This window comes from Cervus elaphus, chromosome 15 (genome assembly GCF_910594005.1).
Source record: "Cervus elaphus chromosome 15, mCerEla1.1, whole genome shotgun sequence".
NCBI lineage: Eukaryota > Metazoa > Chordata > Mammalia > Artiodactyla > Cervidae > Cervus > Cervus elaphus.
The window spans coordinates 81,407,097-81,432,669 of record NC_057829.1 but is presented as its reverse complement, the minus strand read 5'-3'; the positions used below and the strand labels follow the sequence as shown (position 1 = coordinate 81,432,669).

The window sequence follows — 25,573 nt, the reverse complement described above, 5'->3', positions numbered from 1 at the left end:
CCAGGGGTGGAAGGAGCCAGACTGCTTGAATATTCATATAGGTCTTTGGATAATCCCCCAGGGGTCTGCATTTGACAGAGAGGGTTTTTCCTTTCGTTTGGCTGGAGTGGGGAGAAAGGGCACAATTTATGTCTTAAAGTGCTGAATATCAAAATATTTCACTTTATTTCTGTATCATAAATTTGTTATTTCAACAGCTTTGATCATGAGCTAATACAGTAATACAAAAAAAAAATGAGGGTGAAAAAGACGTTAGTATTCATTTTCATAAAGTGCAGATTTAATTTTCAATTGTTTGCCCCAGTAAACATCATTTCACTTCAAATCCTCCCCTGCCCCCACCCAAGAAGGGGCTGTTTTAAAATTTTTTCCTTAACAAATGTCTACCACCCAGGATAAATGAAAGATCCAATAAATACAAGTTTTTCTGCAAACATTTTTCTGGTTAAGATTTCTGAGGACAAGAGTACTGAGTGAAAAAAATAACCTGTCATAATTAATATGAATACATATAACAAGAACGTAATTTAGACCCCCATGCTTATTTTGCAATTTTTAGGTCTCCAATTATGAAAAAGGTACCTAACTAAACAAGAATGGATACCTTCATATGTGGCCAAATTATTTTTACTGACGTTGTTTGAAGACATTCTCTGGTTTTGGCCTTTATAAGAAGTTAATTCTCACAGTCCCTCACCAATTATATAAGGTTGCTGTTTCAGTCAGACAGACATTTATATTCAAAATGGGCTTCTTCTCTTATGCTACTACATAAGGACTAGCCTCTTTTTTTTCAAAAGAATATTGCTAGCAAGTAGGTTAATTAAAGAGTACTCATGGCTTAAATTTGCCAAATGCTTACCTCTGCGACAGTATAAATATGGATTATTAAAGTTGTCTACTCAAGTATAAAATCTAGGCAAAACCCTTGTAATACAGGCAAAATATTCAAAGGCTAAGAAAAAAAAAATTCTTTTACAAGAAAGTGCAACTGCAAGGTCTTTTGAATGATCTTCTAGACAGTTCTGCAGAGAACTTAGTAGTTTGGCTCAGAAAGTAGAGTTCCTCATGAGGAATGAAAGTTCTTCCTAGAAGAATTCAAAGCAAAATTTCAGGCAGCTTTCTGAAAATAAACCATTAGTTTGTGGTTACACAATGAGATAAACTGGAACTTATAATAATGAAGGCATTCAGATTTGCTGCGATTTGCAGGAGAACTTGACAGAGCTGCTCTGCTCCTACCCAGGGACGTTGGGCTTTTATAAAGTTACCTAGGTGGTTACAGCACTTTGTAAACATTGAGAGTAGGCATGAAATTAATCAGATAGGAGGAAATCAGAAGTGTTTTCATGTGTGTTTCAGTGCTTTTTCAGGTCAAATTACAATGCTTTCAAATAAAACATTAAAAATATAACATTTTCTTGGTTATTTCCAGTATTTTACATAGTTAATGGATAATCGTGGTGCTAGGGCTTTAGATCAGTCATCAGTGATACATTCTGCCCACCGTCAGATTTTTAGCATTTGCTCCGCGGCGGCTAGATGGTAGAGGAAGTTTTCTGTGGCTGGCGGAAACCGTCTTTGCTTTAGTGCCTCATAATTGAGCACTCGCTTTTCTCCATCATCCGAAACTTCTGAGAATGGAGCCAGGTTGGTGAAGATTTCTTTTGTTTTTAGGGAGATATCCTTTAACAGAACAGGACAATATACAATACGCTAGTGTCCAAAAATTTGAATAGCTCTCCAGAAATTTTCCTGCTATTTTTTAAGTTTATCAGACTAATTTATAAATTATAAAAAATGAAACAAAGTTAAAACAATAAAAAATAAATGTCACAGCTGACTTTGCGCAGCAGCAGTGGTAGGGGTAGGGGGAATATTTTAACCCCTTTTTTTTTTAAGTGCACAATTCAGTGGCATTTTAAGTACTTTCATCACGTTGTGCTGCCATCACCACTACCCATTCCCAGAACTTTTTCATCATTCTAAACCAAAACTCTGTACACATTAAATAATAACTCCCCACCCACCCCCATAGACCTTGGCAATCACCATTAGTACAATGGTGATTTCTGCCTCTATGAACTTGCCTCTTCTATTAATAGGTACTAGTGGAATCAAAACATTTGTCCTTTTGTGACTGGCGTATTTCACTCCGCATAACGTTTTCAAGGTTCATACATGCTATAGCACACGTCAGCACTTCATTCTAAGGCTGAGTAATATTCCACCGTATGTACACACCACATTTTGTTTATCCATCCATCCGTTGATGAACATCTGGGTTATTTTCACCTTTTGGCCATTGTGAATAACGCTACTATGGACATGGGTACATAAATATCTATTTGAGTTCCTGTTTTCAATTTTTAACATAGAATTACCAAATCTATATTAATGCTGTGTTTGGCTTTTTGAGGAACCTGCTATTGTTCTTAGAACAAATCTCTTCCCAGAGTCCCCTCCTGCCTGGGATGAGCAGCCCGGCACCCGCCACACAGGCTTTCCTTCCCCTTCACTGACTGACATTCCCTTCTGGTGGCTGAGGACTCAGCAGGGCTCGCATTAAAGTCATATCTCTTTCCTGGTTTGCTGACATCATTAATTCATTCGGATATTTCTGAATTCTGAATACACACCAGGCACTACATCAGACATTATACTGAGCCGTCTATGGATCACTTTTAGTCCATGAAAAACACTGTAATTCAAAACTCAAATTTATACATTTCACCAACACTGCTTTCACTCTAATGGTGATGGTGGAATGGGTGGGTAATGACCATCTGTCCAGGAGGAGAGTCTCAAGAGCCTGAGTTCTCAGGACAAAACCAATCCACCCCTCCAGGCCACAGCTGGGCGGGCCACCAGCATTGAAGAGGAAGGCGCTGCTGGTGAGTGCCCACCAAACCTATATCCCCTCTCACCACTTGAGGTTATATCTTCCACAATAACTGCTTGATTTTGGCACCAGCCCCCTGTATCTGTCTCTTCCTGGAGCCTGGTAACTGACTGGCTCATCTTCATCAGGCCCATCCTGAAGACCTCCTCTGAGCAGCTGCCCATGGGCCTCTCCAGTCACTTCACTCTGTTCACGTGGACAGCAGATAACCTGCTGCTGCCAAAAGATGCCTTTTCAGGACCCCGTCAGTGGGAAGATGAAGGCATTACCTGTATAACTTGGCTGTCTGACTTCTCCGGATCTTCTGCCGACTGGACAATTAACTGACCAACTTCTTTATGCAGTTTGCCCATTGTCATGGCCTCTGGTGAAATCAAGAATATGTTATGTGAATGTTTAGACATTTACAAAATGAAAAATAATCATCTACATGACAATCCAAGTGACTGTACAGAGGGGATTCTGAAAAAACAATTGACAAGCCCCCACATCTCCATCCTGTTACTACACATAGATGAGATGGCTGGATGGCATCACGGACTCAATGGACATGACTGTGAGTAAGCTGCGGGAGTTGGTGATGAACAGGGAGGCCTGACGTGCTGCAGTCCATGGGGTTGTAAAGAGTCGGACATGACTGAGTGACTGAACTGACTACACACAAATAGGACGACACAACAGGAGCTAAGGCATGATCATGATTTATGTACTTCGTGTCCAAACTAAAAATACACCAACGCCAAACCAAAATTCTGATAAGACAAAAACCTAATGAAAACTGACTACGTGTAGGTTGTGATTGTAAGCCAAGAGCCTGATGTTCCTGTCCATGGTTTCACAGGTGGGAATTCACGTTTATCTTTCTGGCAGGAATATTGTGGAAGCAGTGCTTCCTGTCAGTTCGGCAGAAGCATCTCAACAATCACAGTGTAAAGGCCATTAGGAATGAGCCAAGGCAGCAACCTGGGTTACAGTAATTATGGGCTGACCAAAAAGTTCGTTCAGATTTTTCTGTGACAAACTTTTTAGCCAACCCAATATCTACACTGCTATTTTCTGCAGCAAGAAGGTTAACAGAGATTTCTGTTTTAACACTCGAAAGGGACATACTCCACTGGGATAAGCCCATTTTATTGACTCAGAGCAGCAGCGGACAGCAGGGAGCGGCCACGCTTTCTGGTTCAAACGCTTTAGCAGTTTCAGTGGCCCTGGCCACAGCTAGATTTCTACCACTCTGGCTTTACAAAAGGCAGCATCTCCTAAAGACCTGATACCATATTTTGAATTTTTCACCATGAATATGTACTATGCTTGTAATTTCCAAGTGAACTAAAACGAGTTTTAGTTCTATTAATTGGAGGTTGCTAGATAAAACCTCACATAATCAGAACCTACCTAACAAATATCCCTCAATGGATAGCATTCAGCTGCTCCCAATTTTCGGAGAAAGATAAATGATAACACAAAAGTTGTTATCAGTAATTCTCATCTAAAAACAAGACTTCACAATGTCCTGGGCTCAAAATGTATAAAACCCAAATCTTTTCTTCTTCATGCAGCTGTAATTTAGGATGATTTACAGTTTCCACAGGTGACCCTATGACACCAGAACACCCTTTCTTGGTCTTTAGCCCCCAAGAATATTCATTCCCTGGTGTTTACTGAGACATTGTTCAAAAAGATTTTCCACACAGGAGCCATACTCAACCCTTGTGTAGTGACAGATGTCTGCACACTCTTTGATACTTTGTCCTTCATGAGCTGGAGTCTAAATTCTTTTCCCTTAATGACCTGCTTTAACAAATAGAATACGGAGGAAGTGACGGTATGTGACTTCCCAGACTAGGTCGCAGAAGACCCTGTGGCCCCCTCTGTCTTGAATTACTGTTGGGGTGACCAGCAGTCACGTGCTGAGAACACTCACGCTGTCCCAGGGAAAGGCCCCTGTGGTGAGGCCGCCTGTCCACAGCCATGTGAGCAAGCTTGGAAAGGATCCTCTTCGCCCCAGTTGAGCTTTCATTTGACTGCAGCCCTGCCAATATCTTGATTAAAACCTCATGAGAGACCCTGAGCCAGAACCTCCTAGCTAAGTCCCTCCTAAATTCGTGCCCATCAAAACTTTGAGATAATAAGTATTTGGTGTTATAAATCACAAAGTTTAGCAGTAATCTGTTATGCAGCAATAGATAACAAATACACCTTGTTTAAACAGAAAAGTGGAGAAACAAGATGAATAGACCTTACTTGTATATATATATACACACACACACACCATACAACATAAGCACTCACATGTATCCTTAATGGTTAGGTCTACTAGAATGAGTGCTGTGTTCCAGACACAGAAAAATCCCTCCAACACAACAGGTGAGTATTTAGTATTTAAATACTGAGAATCAGCCTAAAAAATACAACTGCTTGGCTTACATCCAGTGTCAAAATCAGAGAAGAACAGAGAACTAACCTTTTGCGAGGGGGGCAATGGTGATCTCACTGTCTGCCAGATTCACAAACACATCGTACAGGTCTGATCTATTGCTCACCTCCAAGTCCACAAATCCAGCGATGTAACCTGTGTTACAGGGAGGACCAGCGTTACTGGAGAAGGAGGAAATCACACTGTGAACATACCAAAACGGGAGTGAGTCTAAGAGCTCATCAGCTGCTTTTCTTCTCTGCGTTACTTATCCAGGGCATTTAAGCTGTATCTGTGGTATTTCTTAAGGTGACATTATCGCCAACTGTCTGAAGAAACTCACACACCCCTCAGAATGTCCCCAAATTAGACTTTATGTCAAGGAAGAATGCTGAAGTAAAGCATCAGCTTTTCACTTGTCGCTATTTGGGTGAAGAATGACAGGAGGGAATTCCCGGGCGGTCCAGTGGTGAGGACTTGGTGCTTTCTCTGCTGGGTCCCGGGTTCAATCCTTGGTTGGGGAACTAAGATCTCCCAGGTCACACTATGCAGCCAAATAAAAAATAAAGTCTTTAAAAGAGAATGTCAGAGAAAACGTGAAGCAAGAATTCTCTTGACCACTGTCCCCTCCCAGGTCTCTGTCGCCAAGAAGTCACAGCCAAACACTCAGGTTCCTCAGGGATAGCATGGAAGAAATAGCATCATCGTCACCAACTTTAGATCAGATACAATAAACACTAAAGGAATCAAAGCAACTCAAGAATCAGCAGACTGGACTTCCGTGGTGGCCCAGTGGTTAGGAATCCACCTGCCAATGCAAGGGACGTGGGTTTGACCCCTACTCCAGGAAGACTCCACATGCCATGGGACAACTAAGCCCATGGGCCGCAACATCTGAAGCCCGTGTGCCCTCGAGCCCATGAGCCGCAACAAAAGAAGCCACCGCAATGAGAAGCCTGCGTACCGCAACTGGAGAGTAAACCCCTCTCGCTGCAACTAGAGAAAGCCTGGGTGCAGCAGCGAAGATCCAGTACAGCCGAAAATAAATAAAAAAGAATTAGCAGACTTTTGGAACTGGTGTTAAAACAAAGGTTCCCTGACTTTTTAGATTTCACAGAGAAATACAATTTAAAAAAATTGTTTTTTTTGGACCAATTTTACTTTACCAAGTGAGGACGTTTAAAAAAACAATGGCAGTAACAAAAGCAAACTTACCACAGAGCACCCAGACAAAGATTCCCTCAGGCCTAAGAAAATGTGATATATGATGACCAAAATCATATATCAAATATGATTCATAAAATCATTTCTATGATATAGAAAATCATATATCAAATATTAAAAAAAAAAAGATACTGCAGATTCCTAGAGAGAGAGGGCACTATTCAGTAAGTGTTCCTGAGCCAAGTTGCTATCCAGATTGGAAAAACGGAAATAGCGGAACTCACACACTACCTACAAAAATAGTAATTCCAGGTAGATTAAAGGCTTAAATGGGGAAGAAAAAACTTTATAAATTTTTACAAAAAAATATAGGAGAATATCTTTCTGCCTTTGGGATAGAAATTTTCTTAAACAAAATATAAAAGATAAAATCATAAGTCTAAAAACATCCCAACACATTTAAATTTCTATTCATCAAAAGATACCACGGGAGGAGACTACCTTGGTAGTCCAATGGCTAAGTCTATGCTTCTACTGCAGGGGGTACAGGTTCGATTCCTGGTCAAGGAACTAAGATCCCACAAGCCTTGAAACATGCCCCACTCCATAAAAAGGAAAATGAAAAAGGTGGTAACTTTCAGGTGATATTGTATATTTTATAACAATTTTTTTTATTTTATAATTTTTATCATAGTTGATTTACAATGTTGTATTAGTTTCAGGCGTACAAATTTTTTTAATTAAAAAAACTTTTTAAGGGAAAAAAAACTGGCTGCATTTACCAAAGAAGTAATAAATAATCAACATTCTCCTTGCTGTGCTGTGCTTAGTCGCTCAGTCGCATCCAACTCTTTGCAACCCCATGGAGTGCAGCCCGCCAGGCTCCTTGGTCCATGGGGATTCTCCAGGCAAGAATACTGCAGTGGGTTGCCATGCCTTCCTCCAGGGAATCTTTCCAACCCAGGGATTGAACCCAGGTCTCCCATGTTGCAGGAGGCGGATTTTTACTATCTGAGCTACCAGGAAAGCCCAACTTTCCCCTTAGGAATGCTCTAAAATAAAAACAAAAAAAAAATCCACCCCTCCCCTCCCCCCAAACAAACAACAACCCGGTTAAAGCTGAGCTTCTCCTCCCCTGGGAGTCTGCTGCCTACCTGGGCACATCTGTAGGGCTTCCAGTTCATCGGCATCCAGGTGCACGTAGGAGTGAAGTATTGTCCAGTCCTGTCGATGCCATACCAGGGCAGGCAGAGTCCTGGGCAATCAAAGTGAGAACACAGATGGTTGCCAGCCCACCCCTGAGACTCCGCCCGTCCTGTTCCCTCTTCTTCTCGGGGAGGAAACTGGCTTCCAGATGCAGAAGGAGAACAAACTCACTGTGCCGACACTTCCGGGCTTCAGAGTAAAGTAACACGGTGTTTTGCTGTTGTTTAGTTGCTCAGTCGTGTCTGACTCTTTGTGACCCCGTGAACTGTAGCCCGCTAGGCTCCTCTGTCCATGGGATTTCCCAGGCAAGAAAATTGGAGTGGGTTGCCATTTCCTTCTCCAGGGGATCTTCCTGACCCAGGGATCGAACTCCCGAGTCTCCTGTATTGGCAGGTGGATTCTTTACCACTGAACCACCAGGGAAGCCCAAGTGTTTTAAACACCACTTTTTGGGTTAGATTAGCTACAAAAAACTGAAGGTATTAGTTTCAAAAGATCTCCACGGTGGAAAGGAATGATGCTTTTAAAGTGCTCCCCCACGGTCCAGTGGTTAAGACTCTGCCTTCCACTGCAGGAGCTGTGGGTTCCATCCCTGCTTAGGGAGTATCCCACATGCCTCACAGGGCAGCTGAAACGATAACAACAATAATAATAATAAAGTGCTCTTCCCAATGCCCCACTCTGCAGACCACCATAGAGGTGGTCTGGGGGTAAAATCCAAAGTGGGCCCTGCAAGCAAGAAATATTTCTGAAGCCTCCCATTTCATATTTAAAATTCCAGCCAAACTTGCAAACTACTTTGTGTTTGTTTTTATATGAAAATAAGTTTTCTTTAAAAACTTCCAGTGAAACAGCCACTTCATTCAGGAAGAAGTATGTGTTGAATGCACCTGTGGTTTTGTGAACCCTCTGGTGGCCTACTAGATATCTCAGAAACTGAGGACACTAAGGTTTCAGAAGCATAAATGTAGAGGAAGAGGGAAAATGGGTGGAGAAACACAGAATTTGGGAGTGAGAGCAGGATAACAGTTCTGGTCCCATTACTGTGACCTGAGGCAATCACCATCCTAACAACCGTAATCATTTCTAGAGAGCACACTATGAGCAAGGCATGTGCTGAGCATGATACACAATGGAAATATAATTGGAAAATTATTTCCAATCCTTAAACCAAGCTTATGAGGTGGGTATTACCAGCTTCATTTCACAGATAAAGAAACTCAGGTGTAGAAACATTACATATCTTTTATGTGGTCACAAGGCTAAGAAGTTATCTCCCAGGACTTTATTGCAGGTTTTTCTGCCTAGCAAGCCTTTTTCCTTCTCAGTATCTAACCACTTAGCCTCCATCTGCTTATCTATAAACAGGGCAGTCACACTTCCTCCCAGGGTTCTTCTCGTGAGTAAGTCCAATACATCTAAGTGATTTACACAATGCCTCACATACAGTGAATAGCATAAATGCTAGCTCCTCTACTTTTACAAAAGAATCTAACAACAAATCTAAGTTAGATTTGGCAAAGAAAACAAAATGAATCTATATTTACTATATAAACAAGAGTCTGTGATAGAACAGAATGGAAGAACAACTTGCCAGAAACAGGGGTCGGGCAACTATGGCCCGTGAGTGTGCTGCCCTTCTTTGCACGTAAGGTTTCACCAGAACACAGTCATGCTCATTCATTTACGCATGTGCTGTCCATGGCTGCTTTTGTGCAGCCCATGGCAGTTGAGTAATTGGGACAGAAAGCATGTGGCTACAAGGCTGAGATCTACTCTCTGGCAAGGGAATGTCTGCAAACTTCCTGCTCCAAAATATTCCTGTTTCAAAATTTAAAGAAGAATCTGTTCAAACTCAGTGACCTTGAATACTAAATCCAAACCAAAGTGGTATCTCACCCCTAAGCTAACACGTCTTATTTATACCAATATGCAAAGCAACAGGGTCCAGTGACACAAAGGACCCCAAAGTGGCTGCCGACAAAGTTTACACTTTTTAATGGTAAGAGATCATACCTGGTAAACTCCTGGACAGCTTCTATTTTGGGGTGATAGACGACAATTCTTTTCTTTAGCATCAGTGCTGTGTGTAAGATAACAGTTTCCATTCCAAACTGAGATACAATGTCTTAAAACAAAAGAAATTGTAAGTGCATTAAACATTATATAAGAAAATCAAGATTTTATCAGAAATAATTCTTTTCACATGAATGCTTAATTATTTTCACTACAGAGAATAAATTTTGGTAAATGTTATAAGTACAGAAGCACCTTAGTTGGTGGATGGGCGTATCACTCCATACATTTGCTCCCCAGGATGGGTGTTACGGTAGCTACACCCACTCCCACAAGGGACTGGATGCTGGATGCAGAGGTGAAGCCAGATTCACAAGAAAGGGGAATTATATGAAGGGAATCACCATCTTTGGGGTTGTGAAAGCCTAAGTTTTAAGAAAAAAGGTTCACTGACTCCTCAAACCTACATACACATCACTGCACAAGTCCTTGTGAGAGACAGCTGGACAAACACCTAACACCTCAGCAGGGATACTTAGAAACCATATGACACAGTGGGATTGGGGATGAGAATGAAGGCCAGCATAGCCTGCGGAATCCTTTCTTTCCTTGTTAAGGACACAAACTCTCGGCTCAGCTCTAGGCTGGACGTTCCAGCAAGGAAAGAGAGGCAGGAAGTTAGACTAGGAACTGGGGCAGGGGCTTTAGCTCCCCCCGAGGAAGAGGTCACAGCTAAGATCTAAGGAAAGGAAAACAATGGAAGTCAGTGGAGACTACTACCTGCGAACTTCAGCACACCAATGAAAGAACTCTCTATAGACAGTTGAAATCATATGGAAAGAAACATCACACAAGTCTGCTTTCCTGACAGAGTTCTAACCACATAAGGAAATGCAGAACTACCTTCCCGCACAGGAAACAAATACCATGTAGATGAAAATATGTGGAAAGAGGAAATAACAGTCTAATACAAACTGTCCTTGGCCTGGGGTTTTATTGTTGTTGGGATGGGTTTTTGTTTCTTTTTTGCATCTTTTTTTTTTTTTTTTTTACCTTTGATGGAACCTGCAAGGTATGCCTTTCGGGCATCAAAGTCCTTGCTAAGGAAAGAGCCATTTTCTTCACTCTGGCATATCCCCTTCGTGAGAACTGCGATGTAGCTCTCCATCATCTTAACTGGGCTCCCGTGCTTCAGGTACATTCTGTGAAAAAGGACAAAAAGCAAGCGTGCTTCTAGTTAGCATGGACCACCTGGAGTAACGCACCAAGGCCAGGCATGGGTACATTCTAGAGAACCTGAGCCAACTTGCTACCACACTTCTGAATGCCTGCATCTTTTCATGACATGGTTACTTCTATAAATTTACTTGGAAAATAAAACCACCACTGGAGAAACCTTCAACAGTTCTGTGCAGTCAGCTCTCGTTACATCTGGGGAGGCCAGCTGAGGTCCAGTTAGGCAGGAGAATGAACTAAGGACTTCCTGAGGCCCTGCTGCTCTCAAGAATACTGTATCCTTATCTGTTTTTATGTCTTACATTCACAGGTGGTGTCGTTGGGCATAGCAACTCTGTTTCATTGCTAGATTTCCTTTCTTAAGAAAGGAGTTTATGCATTGTCCACAGAGAAAGCAGCAATTAGTTGCAGAACATATATTTACTATTGGAGTTCTCAGAGGTAGCTATATTTAGATAATTAAGAAATCAAACTCCTCTAAATTTCTGGTGATAAATACACACTAGATACATTCATTAAATTAAAAAGGTCCAGAAAATGCTTACAGGAAGCCGGCTACATTTACAGCTCACATGTGAAATCAGGCCCCTCCCCTGCAATCTCGTCCTGTGAGAAACTAAACGTGAATTCTAGAGAAACAGGTCTTTTAGTAGCATTTTAGTAGCTGGGCATTTTAGTAGCTGAAGGGGTACAAAATTGGGATGAACATAAAATAACTGTTTAAGACAGATCACTTGAAAACTATATTTATTGTAAATTAAGTGAAAAAAAGCATGGGACTTAACTGCTTATTAAGTTTCATCAACTGTCAGTGTTTTTAAATTATTTTTGTGCACACACTGGGGAAAAAGAGGCAGAGGATAATGAATGTGGTGAACTGTCATGTATAGAAAACAGTCAACCCCATGAACTCATCCAATGCTTGCAGATGAAGAAAACAGCTCCAGTAAGACATAAGGAAGGCTGCCCTGGGGTGCGGGGGTCAGGAGGAAGAACTGGAGACTGGGAACTGGGGAAAACGGGGACTTAGACTTCACTGTACACCGAACACCCTTTGGTGTTATTTGCATTTCTTTTTACTATTTCTTTTTACATTACCACCACCAAAGCAGAGCAGAAAACCAAACGGCACCATTAAAATGATTACATATTTAAAAAATAAAATAAAATTTCATTTAAAAAATTAATTTAAAATTATAAAAAGGGGTCATGGCAGTGGGCCCAGATCCCACAGAGGGAATGGACCCAGCCATGTGGGGACTTCCTGGCCACTGTGTGCAGCGTGCTGTGAAGGGCACCTTCCCGCCATCAAAAAGTGCTTTTCTAACTAACACAACACTGTAAATCAACTATACCTTAGTAAAATAAAAAAGGGAAAGTGAAAAAGTGTTTATCTCTGTGTGTGTAAAGAGGCACATGTGTTCGTGGGGAGAACGAGTGTGCATGCAGACAGCATGTGGGTGCCAGGGCAAACACTTGAGGGTGTTAAGGGGGAGCAGACAGAGGAAGTGGTTGGCACTGGCTTGAGTCCTCATTCCTCCTGTAACTGTGACGGGGGGGGGGGGAATTCAGAGTGTGACAATGTCACAGCACTGCACAAGCTGAGAAACCCTCTGGGCTTCCTCCAGGGCAGGAAGTATATTCTAAAGCTACCCGGCCTTTGGAGGCCCAGAATATTTCCCAGTGAATTCAACTGAGTAACCTAACCTTGACTCAATCAAATGGAATGGGAGTCCACTGTTTGTTCAAAAACACCTCTGCAGTGTCTTTAGTTCATGGCTTCTGGATAGTGACCCTTCTAACAGTAATAATCTCCCTTTGTGTCAGTGCCTTATTTGCAGACAACTGTGTATATTCCACAGCGAGCCACACTCCTGGAATTTATCTCATGGAGAGCAAGAAGTTTTTCTTATCATAGCTGACTGCAAAAACAGTAAAACTTCATTTTGTCAAAATATAACCTAACTGTAACATTTAGGTCATGAGATGGTATTCTTACACTGTGTGTATGTGTGTGTATACATATATAAAAATGGCAAAAATGCAACCATTTATCAGGCTTATAGTGTGAAAAACAAAAACAATGCCTCTTATCCCGCCCCTATAAAAATCTACATATTGGATGTAAATCTGAGGGTAATACATAACACTGATAATTATAATTCTATCTAGTGACAATATTAGGGGGAACAAAAAGCAAAACACAAAACCCTGCAAAAGTCTTATTTAAAGAAAAAGATAATGTCTCTCACATATAAGAGAGGCTACATTAATTTCACTAGATACACTTATCAAGGCAAGAAAGCAAACTAGTATACTTTAGGTTAATTTTTTCAACAGTTGTGAAACTGAAGGAGTCCACTTGAATCATGATTAACCAGTTCATCAGTTTCTCAGCTCCTCAGCATTCCAGCTAAGAAATATTTTCCTGTCCTTAAGCATAAATCAAAATGCCTATTAGCCTTCCCCAAATGACTCCCACACACAGACTGACACAAATGAGCCAGCTCACCAATCCCATCCTAAGGAAAGTTCCAGCTTGGAAATGAGCAGAAGTAAAATACCAAAAGTGGCAAGTGACTCAAAATACCCACCTACAACAGTTGTGCAAACTGCCTTTCCTCTCCCCAACTATCGTTTTCCCTGATAACAGGAGCAGTACCATGGAAGTAAGACAAAATTCCTCTTTATAAAACAATGCCCAAACAGAAGGCTGAAATATGCTTCCTCATGTAGAAATCTGCTACATGACTATTGAGTAAGATCCTCATTTTTGTATATTAGCATTTAATACAGTTTTCATACAGACCTACACAATATCCTAGTGAAGGCGGCATATTTCTCTGGATTAAAATCTTTGGCGGTCAGAACAATAGAAAAATGAGTCACCTGTCCAAAACAAACAAAAAAAAGTACACTCTTTAAAGACACTTTAATAGAATTAATCTTTATTACTACATCCTAACAAGTCTCTTGTATAAGACAAACCAGCATTAAAAAGAAAAGACCAAAATGTAACAAGTCCTCACTTGCCTCTTTATACTTTTATGTGTATATTATTTATAAATATATACACACACATAAAAAATATTTTGTGTGAGTATATATATATATATACATATATTTAATTTCCTTTTAGTTAGAATTCTTTTCCTCAAAAACATAAAAATATTTCAAATATCAGAAATGTGAGTTTTTATTTAAAACCCCCTATCTTCATCAAAGCAGAATTAGGAATGCTATATCAGACCTACCACTTAGTGACTATTTTTCATTAATGAAATAGAAGGATGGAAAACAACATATATATGTTTCAGTAAAAATCATACTGTTCCCCAAATATTCAATTCTCTGTAGGATGTTATATAGGCTAAAGGGCATTGTTATAACCTTCATTTATTTATATGCCTCTATTACTATACATACAAATTTCCAATCATCATATACCTATTATTCCCATTACTATCTTTTTACAATTTACATTCTCTAATTATTAATCTCTGTTTTGTCTTAAACCTCTTATAGTTTCTAAACTGTTGCCTTCCTGTTACTTTAAATGTAATTCCTTACATTAAAGCTGGTATCCTGAACACGCGTCACACCATCTGGTGACTGACTACAGAAATAGCCCCGAAATGCTAAAAGAAGTCTTCACCCAGAAACCGACCAGGGGCTCAGCCACTCCGTACTAATACTCTTTTCTCTGAAAACACCTGCTGGTTATGCAGGACTAGGAAAGTCCAAAATGACCACATACTTACTGGCTTTTAGCCTGTCACCTTGATGGTGTCCATATCAAATGACACATACACAAAGTCTACTGAACACACAAAATTTCCTTAGTTATCCTTTCTATTCTTAACATACCCTTACAAACATAAACCACTAAAAAAGTTTTCTTAACCAGGATAATTATATCCTTTAAAATAGTTTTTAATTATGGAAAAATATTTCTTCCCACTATTAATCAAAGTCAAGGCTTTGAAAACCTTTCTACATTTCTACTCCATCCAAGTGTAACCTGGGAAAAGCGTCTGTATACCAACCTCGGGTCAATCAAACAATATATACCAATCAATATAATGATTGAGAGTGAAATGTGAAAGAGAACATTTCCAATTAAAATAATATATTTAATATTTTCCCAAAACATATTATGAATGAGGAAGTCTAAAGCTAAGGGTTATTAGATTAGAATCTACATCACTTAAACTATTTCTCCATTTTGTTGACCCTCCTACAGTCATACCTTTTTCAAAATGGAAGAATCTGGAACTTCAACTGTTGTGATATAAAACCATGCTCTTCTGTACTGACCAAAGACAAAGGGATGGAGCAGTTTGTTTTCATCTGTAAGGCAGCATTTTCTCAGCAGCAGATTCCTTAAAGTAGCTGTGGTGGAAGGGTAACACCATACCCACAGAACTTCTCCATTTGTGTCCTTTTCTACGGTGGAAAGATGGTCACTGTGAGAATGTCAAACAGCGGCAAGGAAGTGAATTGATTGGTTACTTAGAAGCACTTCGTGGAATCAGTTTCAACACCCCATTTTACAAAGAAACCCAGAGCATGTGAGATACCCCACCCCCAACCCCCAGTTCTCACCTACCTCTCCTGGTCCCATTAGCTAGCTCTCCTGATCTCGAATTTTAGGCCACCTGAGTAAGAAGCTTTTCTAACAATTCATGAATGAAAACATAGCTTTAGAGGTTTGGTAGGGTCTTCTCTATCTCCTCCCATACAAATTCTCATAAACTATAAGTTTATCTTACGATCTAGTTGGAAGTATGTTTAATAAATACATACAAAGGGTTTGTTGAAAACTGGAAATTAAGAAAATGGGGAAATCTCTGTCATATCATGCTATGCATTGATAGTATGAAGTCTATATTTAAAATTTTAATAATAATGGTTAAACAATCATACATGAAGTTTCACCACCAAAGTCAACACCTCAGTAACAAAACAAGAGCAATTTGCTAATAAAAACAACTCCAGGCAAAAAACAGCCTAAAATTTAGAGAAACAGTAACTGAACATACACCAGCAAAAATCCAATTTTTCATCTACAGACTTAAAAAAAAAAAAACCTTTATTATGAAAATGTCAAGTATAAAAAAAAAAGTAGAGAATGAGAAAAGGAACCTTCATCGCTCAGCTTCAGCAATTATCAACACCTGGTCCTCCTCCGGTCATCATGGGAAGGAGCTCCACTCACCCCCATTATTTTTAAGCCATCCCTTTTAAATTCATGTCAACATGAAATATTTTTTTAAATGAATTGAAAATGCAGTAAGTCATCTTTTTCTTTGCTGATACCAGATAAAGTCACAGTTTAATTCAGTCTTAACTCGAAAGTACCTTCAAGGACTAAGAAGTCTGAACAACAAAGATCGCTCAGTCGTGGGCGACTCTTTGAGACTCCATGGACTGTGTAGTCCGTGGAATTCTCCAGGCCAGAATACTGGAGTGGGTAGCCTTTCCCTTCTCCAGGGGATCTTCCCAACCCAGGCATCGAACCCGGGTCTCCCGCATGGCGGGCTGATTCTTTGCCAGCTGAGCCACAAGGGAAGCCCAAGAACACTGGAGTGGAAGATGTCTTAGGTACTTAGGTTTTGTTTTGAACCAGTTTTAAAATCACATTAGAAATGAACACAGAATCTGTTCCCAGATAAATGCACTCCTTTGAGACAGTGAAAATAATCAGCAACATTTAGCCACATTTCCACCAGTTTTGCTAAATCCAAGCAATATGCTTGTGCACTAGGATTTAGGCATGTATGAAAATCTCTGGAGAATATTTTTTCAAAGCACAATGGCATGCAGGGAACCGACAGACATTCCCCTAAACCAGCCTCGTGCTCACTGTCGCTGTCGGCTGGACGTTCCTTCAAACCATTGCTCAAGTCTCGGGCATGCATTTCCTGCCGCCCGAAGATCCTAACGCACTTCCTTATTCATTGATTTACTCAAAAGAAACTGGGATTCCACCCACTATGATATTAATGCACGACCTCCCTCTTCGGATGCAAGCATTCTGCCCTAGTATGAGGTGGGGCTCTGGGGCTGGACTGCAAGGGTCCCCATCCTGGGTCCACCACTTCCTAGTGTGCCTTCTTGCACAAATGACGCCCTGGGCCTCCATCTGCTCCGTGAAGTGGGCATCAAACATTAGCCAGACCCCCTGGAGCCGAGGTGAGAGTCAGACGGGAAACAAACGATGCAGAACGCTCAGCACCCCGGGCCTGTAGCAGGCCATCGCGTTTGGAACCAGCTCGATCACATGACCGGGGCCAGCCGGGCGCCGGGCTAGCGCCCGTCTTCTGCCTCGCTCAGAGGGACCCCGGCCCTGCAGCCTCACAGACGTGCGGCCTGCAAGCTGCCCTCGGCCTCAACGGGGCCTCGCCTGAGCAGCTCGGTCAGCCTTCACGTCCAGGCTCGTCTGCAGCCCGGGGCGTCCAGGAGGACTCCCCTCATAGAATCCTGGAGGTCTCCGGGGTCCCCCCGCCCTGCCTCCCAGCCCGGGCAGGCCCCAAAACAAGGCCGCGGGGGCACGGGTCCAGGGCTGCAAGCCCGGTCCCTGCGCCGAGGAGGTCGGGCCCACAGCCCCTAGCCCAGGCCCAACTTGGAGGGGGCCGCGCCCTCCCCACCGCTGGCGGTGCTGCGGGCCGCGGGAGCAGGGGTCGCCTGGGGTCCAGGCGGAGACGGAACTGGGTACGGGCCTGCGGGGCAGGGCGCCTGTGTCCTCACCGATCAGCCCGACTCCGAGCATCAGCTGAGTGTCCGCAGCCTCTGTAGCAGCCATTTTCCGTCGCAGCCGCCGCCGCCTCAGAGCGCGGAACCCAGCTCCCAGCCCGTAGGCCCCGCCCCTTATCCAGGCCACGCCCCTCTTCCTGACCCACCACCCAGGGGCCCCACCCGCTCGCAGGCCCCACCCTTCAGGCCCCGCCCCCCGCCCTGAAAACACCCTTCCTCCTCCAGGACCCGCCCCCCCCGCCCTGAAGACACCTACTGCCTGACCCGCTCTCCTGAACTTCCTGCCTCTGCACTCACTTTTGCCCCAGGCGCCTCACCCTCGAGTCCTGTCTCTTGTCTGTCATCCAGATCTTCATCCTCCGCCTCCTCAGTTCAGTTCGGTTCAGTCGCTCAGACGTGTCCGACTCTGCGACCCCATGGACTGCAGCACGCCAGGCCTCCCTGTCCATCACCAACTCCCGGAGTTTACTCAAACTCATGTCTATTGAATCGATGATGCCGTCCAACCATCTCATCCTCTGTCGTCCCCTTTTCCTCCCGCCGTCAATCTTTCCTGGCATTACGGTCTTTTCAAATGAGTCAGTTCTTCGCATCAGATGGCCAAAGGATTGGAGTTTCAGCTTCAGCATCAGTCCTTCCAATGAACATTCAGATTGATTTCCTTTAGGATGGACTGTTTGGATCTCCTTGCAGTTTACGGGACTCTCAAGAGTCTTCTCCAACCCCACAGTTCAAAAACATCAATTCTTTGGCGCTCAGCTTTTTTTATAGTCCGACTCTCACATCCATACATGACTACTGGGAAAATCATAGCTTTGACTAGACAGACCTTTGTTGGCAAGGTAATGTCTCTGCATTTTAATATGCTGTCTAGGTGGGTCATAACTTTTCTTCCAAGGAGCAAGCGTCTTTTAATTTCATGGCTGCAGTCACCATCTGCAGTGATTTTGGAGCCCCCCAAAAATAAAGTCTGTCACTGTTTCCCCATCTATTCGCCATGAAGTGATGGGACCAGATGCCATGATCTTAGTTTTCTGAATGTTGAGTTTTAAGCCAACTTTTTCACTCTCCCCTTTCACTTTTATCCTCAACCCATCCTAATCTTCGCTTTTCCCCTCAGGTTTTCCTCATTCTACCTCTGCCCTCTGGTCTGGCTCCAAAGAGGTGTCCTGAGGTTGGAGGGAAGGTCTCCCCATTCATTCACTGGCTTATTCATCCAGCCATTCCCAAACAAAAAAAATAATTGAGGATTTAAACTGGCTTTGGAAATACAGGGTTGACCAAGACAGAGTATTCTAGTAGGGGACTTACTAAAACAGCCCAGAGTGATAAGCCTCTTGCAGTAAAATAGTGCTGTTTGTTAAAGAGTTAAATGGGCATGTGGTGATCTGAAATGGGTATTAAGGAAGGCTTCCCTCAGGGATATTTGAACAAAGATCTGAATGATAGGAAGAAACCAAACTATTTGGGTGGCTCCAGGATCCTTCCTGCTGAATTCTCTGTGTCTCCAAACCCAAATCACACAAAACTCATCAGGGAAGGATGCTTAGAGTCTAGCCTAGCCTGTGCGCTGGCGCTCAGTCATGTCAGACTCTGCCTTTACCTGAACTGTAGCCCGCCCAGCTCCTCTGTCCATGGGGTTTCCCAGGCAAGAATACTGGAGTCGATTGCTACCATTTCCTCCTCCAGGGGATCTTCCTAACCCAAGGATCCAACTTGCGTCTCTTGCATCTCATGCATTGAGATGCATTGGCAGGCAGATTCTTTATCACTTGGCACCATCTGGGAAGCCCTTGGAGTCTATAGGCAAACAATTCACTCTTCATCTCATTTGATCTTTTCAAAAAAATTTTAATATGAAATATTTCATACATACACACCAATCTAAGAAAAACTTAACGACTACCACCCAGCTTAAGAAATAAAATATTACAGGGAGTTCCCTGGCGGTCCAATGGCAAAGACTCTGTGCTTCCATTGCAGGGGCTGAGGGTTCCACCCCAGGAAACTAAGATCCACATGCCAGTGAAGCCCGGCGGAAAAAAATAAACAGAAATAAAGTATTATAAATGTCCCATCACTTCATGACGAACAGATGGGGAAAAAGTGGAAACAATGACAGATTTTCTTTTCTTGGGCTTCAAAATCAAATGTGAAAATTAGCCAATCAAAACAGTGGTACATAACAGAATGCTATGAAGCTATGAAGGAAAGTGAGGTGGACATATTTGTACTAACTCATTATAATCCCATAAACGTTATCATTACAGTGCTGCTAGTTTCCCAGGTGGCTCAGTGGTATCTGCCTGGTAAAACTCTAAGTTCTGTGTGTACTTGTGTATGTATATAACATGTATAGGATGGGAGGGATGCACACCCAAGTGCTGACAATTGTTTCCTTAGAGGAGGAGCATGCGGGCTGTGGCGATAGTGTGAAGGAAGGTTTGGGGCTGTAGATTGTATAATAAAAATACAAATATAAATATTTAGAAATGTTGTTCAGTCGTTAAGTCCTGTCCAACTCTTTGCAATCCCATGGACTGTAGCATGCCAGGCTTCCCTGTCCTTACTATCTCATGTCCATTTAGTCAGTGATGCCATCCAACCATCTCATCCTCTGTTGCCCCCTTCTCCTCTTGCCCTCAATCTTTCCCAGCATAAGGGTCTTTTCCAATGAGTCAGCTCTTTGCATCAGGTAGCCAAAGTATTGGAGCTTCAGCTTCAGTAATAGTCCTTCCAATGACTATTCAGGGTTGATTTCTTTTAGGATGAACTGGTCTGATCTCCTTGCTGTCTATGGGACTCTCAAGAGCCCTCCAGCACCACAGTTCGAAAGCATCAATTCTTCAGCGCTCAGCCTTTTTTATGGTCCAACTCTTACATCCATACATGACTACTGGAAAAACCATCAGTTCAGTTCAGTTCAGTTGCTCAGTCGTGTCCAGCTCTTTGCAACCCCGTGGACTGCAGCACTCCAGGCATCCCTGTCCATCACCAGTTCCTGGAGCTTGCACAAACTCATGTCCATCAAGTCCGTGATGCCATCCAACCATCTCATCCTCTGTCGTCCTCTTCTCCTCCTTGTGGAAAAACCATAGCTTTGACTATATGGACTTTGGGGGGCAAAGTGATGTCTTTGTTTTTACCATACTATCTAGGTTTGTCAAAGCTTTTCCTCCAAGGAGCAAGTGTCTTTTAATTTTGTGGCTACAGTCACCATCCACAGTTATTTTGGAGCCCAAGAAAATAAAATCTGCCCCTGTTTCCATTTTCCCCCATCTATTTGCCATGAAGTGATGGGACTGAATGCTATGATCTTAGTTTTTTGAATGTTGAGTTTTAAGCCAGTTTTTTCACTCTCCTCTTTTACCTTCATAAAGAGGCTCTTTAGTGCCTGCTTGCTTTCTGCCATTAGAGTGATATCATCTGCTATCTGAGGTTGTTGATATTTCTCCCAGCAACCTTGATTCCAGCTTGTGATTCATCTAGCCCTGCATTTTGCATGGTGTACTTTGCATATAAGTTAAATAAGCAGGGTGACAATATACAGCCTTGATGTACTCTTTTCCCAAATTTGAACCAGTCTGTTGTTCCGTGTCTGGTTCTAACTGTTGCTTCTTGACCGGCATACAGGTTTCTCAGGAGGCAGGTAGAGGTATAGTGCATAAATATATATATTTACAAATATTTATAAATTAGTATATTTAGTACATAAAGGCTTTAAATATGCTATCTGTAAGGTCCATGTGCGGGTCAAGAAGCAACAGTTAGAACCCTGTGTGGAACAACTGATTGGTTCAAGATCGAGAAAGTAGTACGACAGGGCTGTCTGCTGTCACCCTGTATGTTTAACCTATACGCTGAGCACACCATGAGAAATGCTGGGCTGGATGAGTTATAAGATGGAATCAAGATAGGTGGGAGAAACATCAACAACCTCAGATACGTGGATGATTCCACTCTAATCTTTGGCAGAAAGCAAAGAGGAACTAAAGAGCCTCTTGATGAGGGCGAAGGAGAAGAGTGAAAGAGCCAACTTAAGTCTAAATATTAAAGCAACTAAGATCATGGCATCTGGCCCCATTACTGCATGGCAAATAGAAGGGGAAAAGGTGGAAGCAGTGACAGATGTCCACTTCTTGGAGTCCAAAATCACTGAGGAAGGTGACTGCAACCATGAAATCAGAAGGCTTTGATTCTTGGCAGGAAAGCGATGACAAACCTAGACAGTGTGTTGAAAAGCAGAGACATTACTCTGCTGACAAAGATCCATATAGTCAAGGCTATGGTCTTCCCAGTGGTTACGTATGGTTTTAAGAGCTGGACTGTAAAGAAGGCTGAACGCCAAAGAATTGATGCCTTCAAACTGTGCTGGAGAAGACTCCTGAAAGTTCCTTGGACAGCAAGGAGATTAAACCAGTCAATCTTAAGGGAGGTCAACCCTGAATATTCACTGGAAGGACTGATGCTGAAGCTGAAGCTCCAGTATTTTGGTCATCTGATTTGAACAGACGACTCATTGGAAAAGTCCCTGTTGCTGGGAAAGATTGAGGGCAGAAGGATAAGAGGGTGTCAGAGGATAAGATGGCTGGACAGCATTACTGATGCAATAAACATGAACTTGGGCAAACTCTGGGAGATGATGAGGGACAGGGAGGCCTGGCATGCTGCAGTCCAAGGGGTTGCAGAGAGTCGGACACGACTGGGTGACTAAACAACAGCAAAGGTCCATAACTAAAAATATAGAAAAAAGTTAAAATGTTAGTAAAAGTGGTTTTCTTTAGGTAGATAAGACTATGGCAATTTTTTTCTCATGCTGTTGCTTTTATTTCACAATTTTAAAAATGCTATATTTCTTTGCATCCAGGAGTTCAAATTTTTAAATCTCTGAAATTGGGACACATCCTATAATTATAACTGGAAGTGTTTTTCTTCTTAATGGTACATAAAATGATGTGCTTAATCATTGATGGCATTTCTAGACTTGGTGAAACACGGTAAATAGAAAAAAAATAAGAAAATTTGTTAAATCTGTAGACCCCAGATATCCTGTCTTTTCCACTTCACCACTTTGCTGAATCTTAAAGACACAGTTAGCCCAAAATACATAATAATTTTGTGTGGTATTTGGGCTAACCAGTATTACCACACTAACTGGTATGGTATTTGGGTAACCAGTTTCCATTAAATTAACAAGAATGCAGAATCAGTAAGACTTGATTTCCTTTGCTCAGTGTGCTAGCATCTGCAAAACAGACTGTGACGTGGACTAAAGGCTGGGGAGATGGTAGAGCACAGTTCTTATCTGTGACCATCTCACAGCAGGCAAGAAAGCGGAAGAGAGGGGACACATGACCAGATCTATTGCTTCTGGGACTTCAGACCTAGAGAGGCCAACTTGTGGAAAGAGAAAAAAGCCTCAGAGCTGGGGCAGGATGAGAGCACAACCTCTCCTTGCCTGTTCAGGTGGCTTTGCTCTGGGCACCTTAAGTACTTCCTCTAAGAGAGTTAGGGACAGCCCCCTGTGGCCAAGGCCCATGGGTGTCACCTTCGTCTCTGGCACGTTCCGGAGGCATTCAGAAAATAAATGAGGATGAGATGATGACAAGTAGATACTGAAACAAAGGATTGGAAGGAGATGGTGGTATATACCGGGAGGGAAGGGGGACACAGGCTATTGAGTGCAGAGGTTGTCTCTGCAAAGTGTGATTGGAATTTTCTCCCTCCTCTTTTACTTCCTGGTGTGGTCAGACCTGCCAGACAGGTTCTCCACAGTCAAGAGGAAGAAGCAGAGGGTGGAGAGAGGAGAGGCACCCCAACTTTTGGTGATAACCAAAAGTTATCACACTGGGTGTGGCAACACAAACTTGAGTTCTAATCCTAGCTTTGCCCCTCATTACTGTTAAATCAGTCTTCTCTGGGCTTGTTTTCTTAGTGATCAAATGGAGCTAATCTTATTTTCCTCTGTGTTTGTCTTAATAAGGGTTGGACCAAGAAAAATCTTTATGCTAATGTTATAGATAAGAGTAGCCTTGTGGAGAGAATGAACTAAACTACAGTGGCCGGAGTCATGGCAGGACAGGCATTTAGGAAGTTTCTTTCCTTCTTTGTCCAAGTATTAGTTAAAAAGAGTGCAGCAGAAACTAGCCAGTGGCGGCATTATGCTTCCATAAAAAAATTGCAAGGAAAAGTATTGCAAGCAACAGTAGTAGTTGCTGGATTGGGTTCTAAGGGAAGGGGTAGAGAGATTCAATCAGTTACTAACAAAGTTGGAGATAAATTTCTTCTCCCAGAATATGGACGCACCAAAGTAGTTCTAGTCGACAAAGATTATTTTTCATTTGGACGTGGTGACATTCTTTAAAAGTACGTGCTAAGTCACCTCTGACTCTCTGCGACCCTTTGGACCGCAGTCCACCAGGTTCCTCTGTCCATGGGATTCTCCAGGAAAGAATACTGGAGTGGGTTGCCATGTCCTCCCCCAGGGGATCTTCCCGACCCGGGGATTGAACCCATGTCTCTGTGCCTCCTGCATTGGTAGGTGGGTTCTTTATCACTAGTGCCACCTGGGAAGCCTATAGACTGAAATAAATCACTATTAAAATGGCATCTGCCCATTCCACTGAAATATTTCATCATGTAAGTAACTTCCATGTCTCTCTTTTATAATAAACTAATGCTATCACCCCGATGTGGAGAGCATCTCCAAGACCACCCCAGGTTCAATGACTTGTGTGGGGGCTCACAGGATTCAGCACATAGCTATGCTCAAGGCTGTAATTTATTATTGCTGGAGGATCCAAGCCAGACAGCTAAGGGGAAAGGCACAGGGTGATAGCTGGAGGAGACCAGGTCCAGTCTTCCAAGAATCACCTCCTAGTGGAGTCACGTAGGATGCACTTGGCTTCTCCAGTGACACGCAGTGACAGCACATGTGAAATGTTGTCCATCGGGGAAGCTCATTAGAGATGCAAGGCTTTTATTGAGGGCTGGTCACAGAGGCACTTCCTGCCCAACGCATACCAAAATTCCAGCCTCTCACAAGGAAACAGGTGTTCAATGTGAACCCCATTTCGTGTGTGAATAGTTCAGGCACAGTCACTCATCAACTCTGGGAATGGCAGGAACAACCTCCAAACCCGACTTCCCAGACAGCAGCCCCGGCCTAAGCTTCTCAGCAGGCGTCTCTCCGGATGGCGGTCTCTGGCCTGCTACGGCTGGTTTGCACAGCCTGCTTGTTCCTTGCTCCCCAGGAAAAGAGTAAGAAATCACTGGCATTGATACAGGTTTGGAAAATGCCCAAACCCTCCGAGCACGTGGACAAGGGACCCAGTGTTTCCCACAAATGTTCCAATGCCCACGTCCCTGTGCGCCAAGTGTGGCACTTCTTTTCATCTGTTTCAATAATTGGATTTAAGCAGAGATTAGGCACCATGTCAGCCAAGAACTTCTTTGGCGGGGTGGGTGGCAGCTCTTTTGAGGGATTCCAGGCCTGCCTGGGGACTAGAAAGTCACCTCTGGAAGGGGGTTCAGTCAGCTACCCTGACACTGTCTTGATGGTTAACTGGCTTCCAGCCTATTCGAGGCTTCCAGAATATCGCCAAGAGGAGGTCGTTCTTCCTGTATTCTTCAAGGTTTCGGGATGCTTATATTGGAACCTAGGCCCCAAGAAGTCCAGCTTTGGAGTTGTGTCACATTAAAAGAAACAGTTCAGTAAAGAAAATGCAGTTAAAATGGATTCTGATCTTTATTTGCATTTTTCAAAGAACATTAAAAACCATAGATTTATTGCCTTCAGTGATAATGTCTTAAAATTTATTTCCGCTCATATTTTTTAAACATTTCACTTATAATTTTTAATTAAAAAATTTTTTTGG

The 25,573-nt window shown here is 42.6% G+C and overlaps 2 protein-coding genes across 3 annotated transcripts; one reads left to right on the top strand and one right to left on the bottom strand.

Annotated features, from left to right (window-relative positions):
• Positions 1 to 139: 139 nt before the first annotated feature.
• Positions 140 to 17,825, bottom strand: DENND10 (DENN domain containing 10). Of its 2 annotated transcripts, XM_043925116.1 has the most exons (9): positions 17,691 to 17,825; positions 15,190 to 15,386; positions 13,750 to 13,829; positions 10,758 to 10,906; positions 9,705 to 9,816; positions 7,637 to 7,737; positions 5,367 to 5,474; positions 3,172 to 3,266; positions 140 to 1,686 (listed from the first exon to the last, which is right to left on the bottom strand). In XM_043925116.1, exons 1-9 carry the CDS (start codon positions 17,743 to 17,745, stop codon positions 1,510 to 1,512), a joined length of 1,074 nt encoding a protein of 357 aa, XP_043781051.1. In that variant the 5' UTR covers positions 17,746 to 17,825; the 3' UTR covers positions 140 to 1,509. The 2 variants fall into 2 exon arrangements, with proteins under 2 accessions (XP_043781051.1, XP_043781052.1); XM_043925117.1 differs by lacking the exons at positions 13,750 to 13,829; positions 17,691 to 17,825 and having other exon boundaries at positions 15,190 to 15,327.
• A 5,941-nt stretch (positions 17,826 to 23,766) lies between these two features.
• Positions 23,767 to 24,060, top strand: LOC122708613 (10 kDa heat shock protein, mitochondrial-like). Its single transcript, XM_043924877.1, has one exon. The coding sequence runs from the start codon at positions 23,767 to 23,769 to the stop codon at positions 24,058 to 24,060; it is 294 nt and encodes a 97-aa protein (XP_043780812.1).
• Positions 24,061 to 25,573: the final 1,513 nt, after the last annotated feature.

What these genes read in the sequence shown, in the direction of transcription:
- DENND10 (XM_043925116.1), bottom strand. Translation starts at nt 17,745, where the DNA reads ATGGCTGCTACAGAGGCTGCGGACACTCAGCTGATGCTCGGAGTCGGG. An exon ending in GCTCGGAGTCGGGCTGATCG is followed by an intron (nt 15,387 to 17,690) that starts GTGAGGACACAG and finishes TTTCCACCGTAG; the next exon opens with AAAAGGACACAAATGGAGAA. An exon ending in AGCCCTACAGATGTGCCCAG is followed by an intron (nt 5,475 to 7,636) that starts GTAGGCAGCAGA and finishes CCTGTAACACAG; the next exon opens with GTTACATCGCTGGATTTGTG.
- LOC122708613 (XM_043924877.1), top strand. Translation starts at nt 23,767, where the DNA reads ATGGCAGGACAGGCATTTAGGAAGTTTCTTTCCTTCTTTGTCCAAGTA.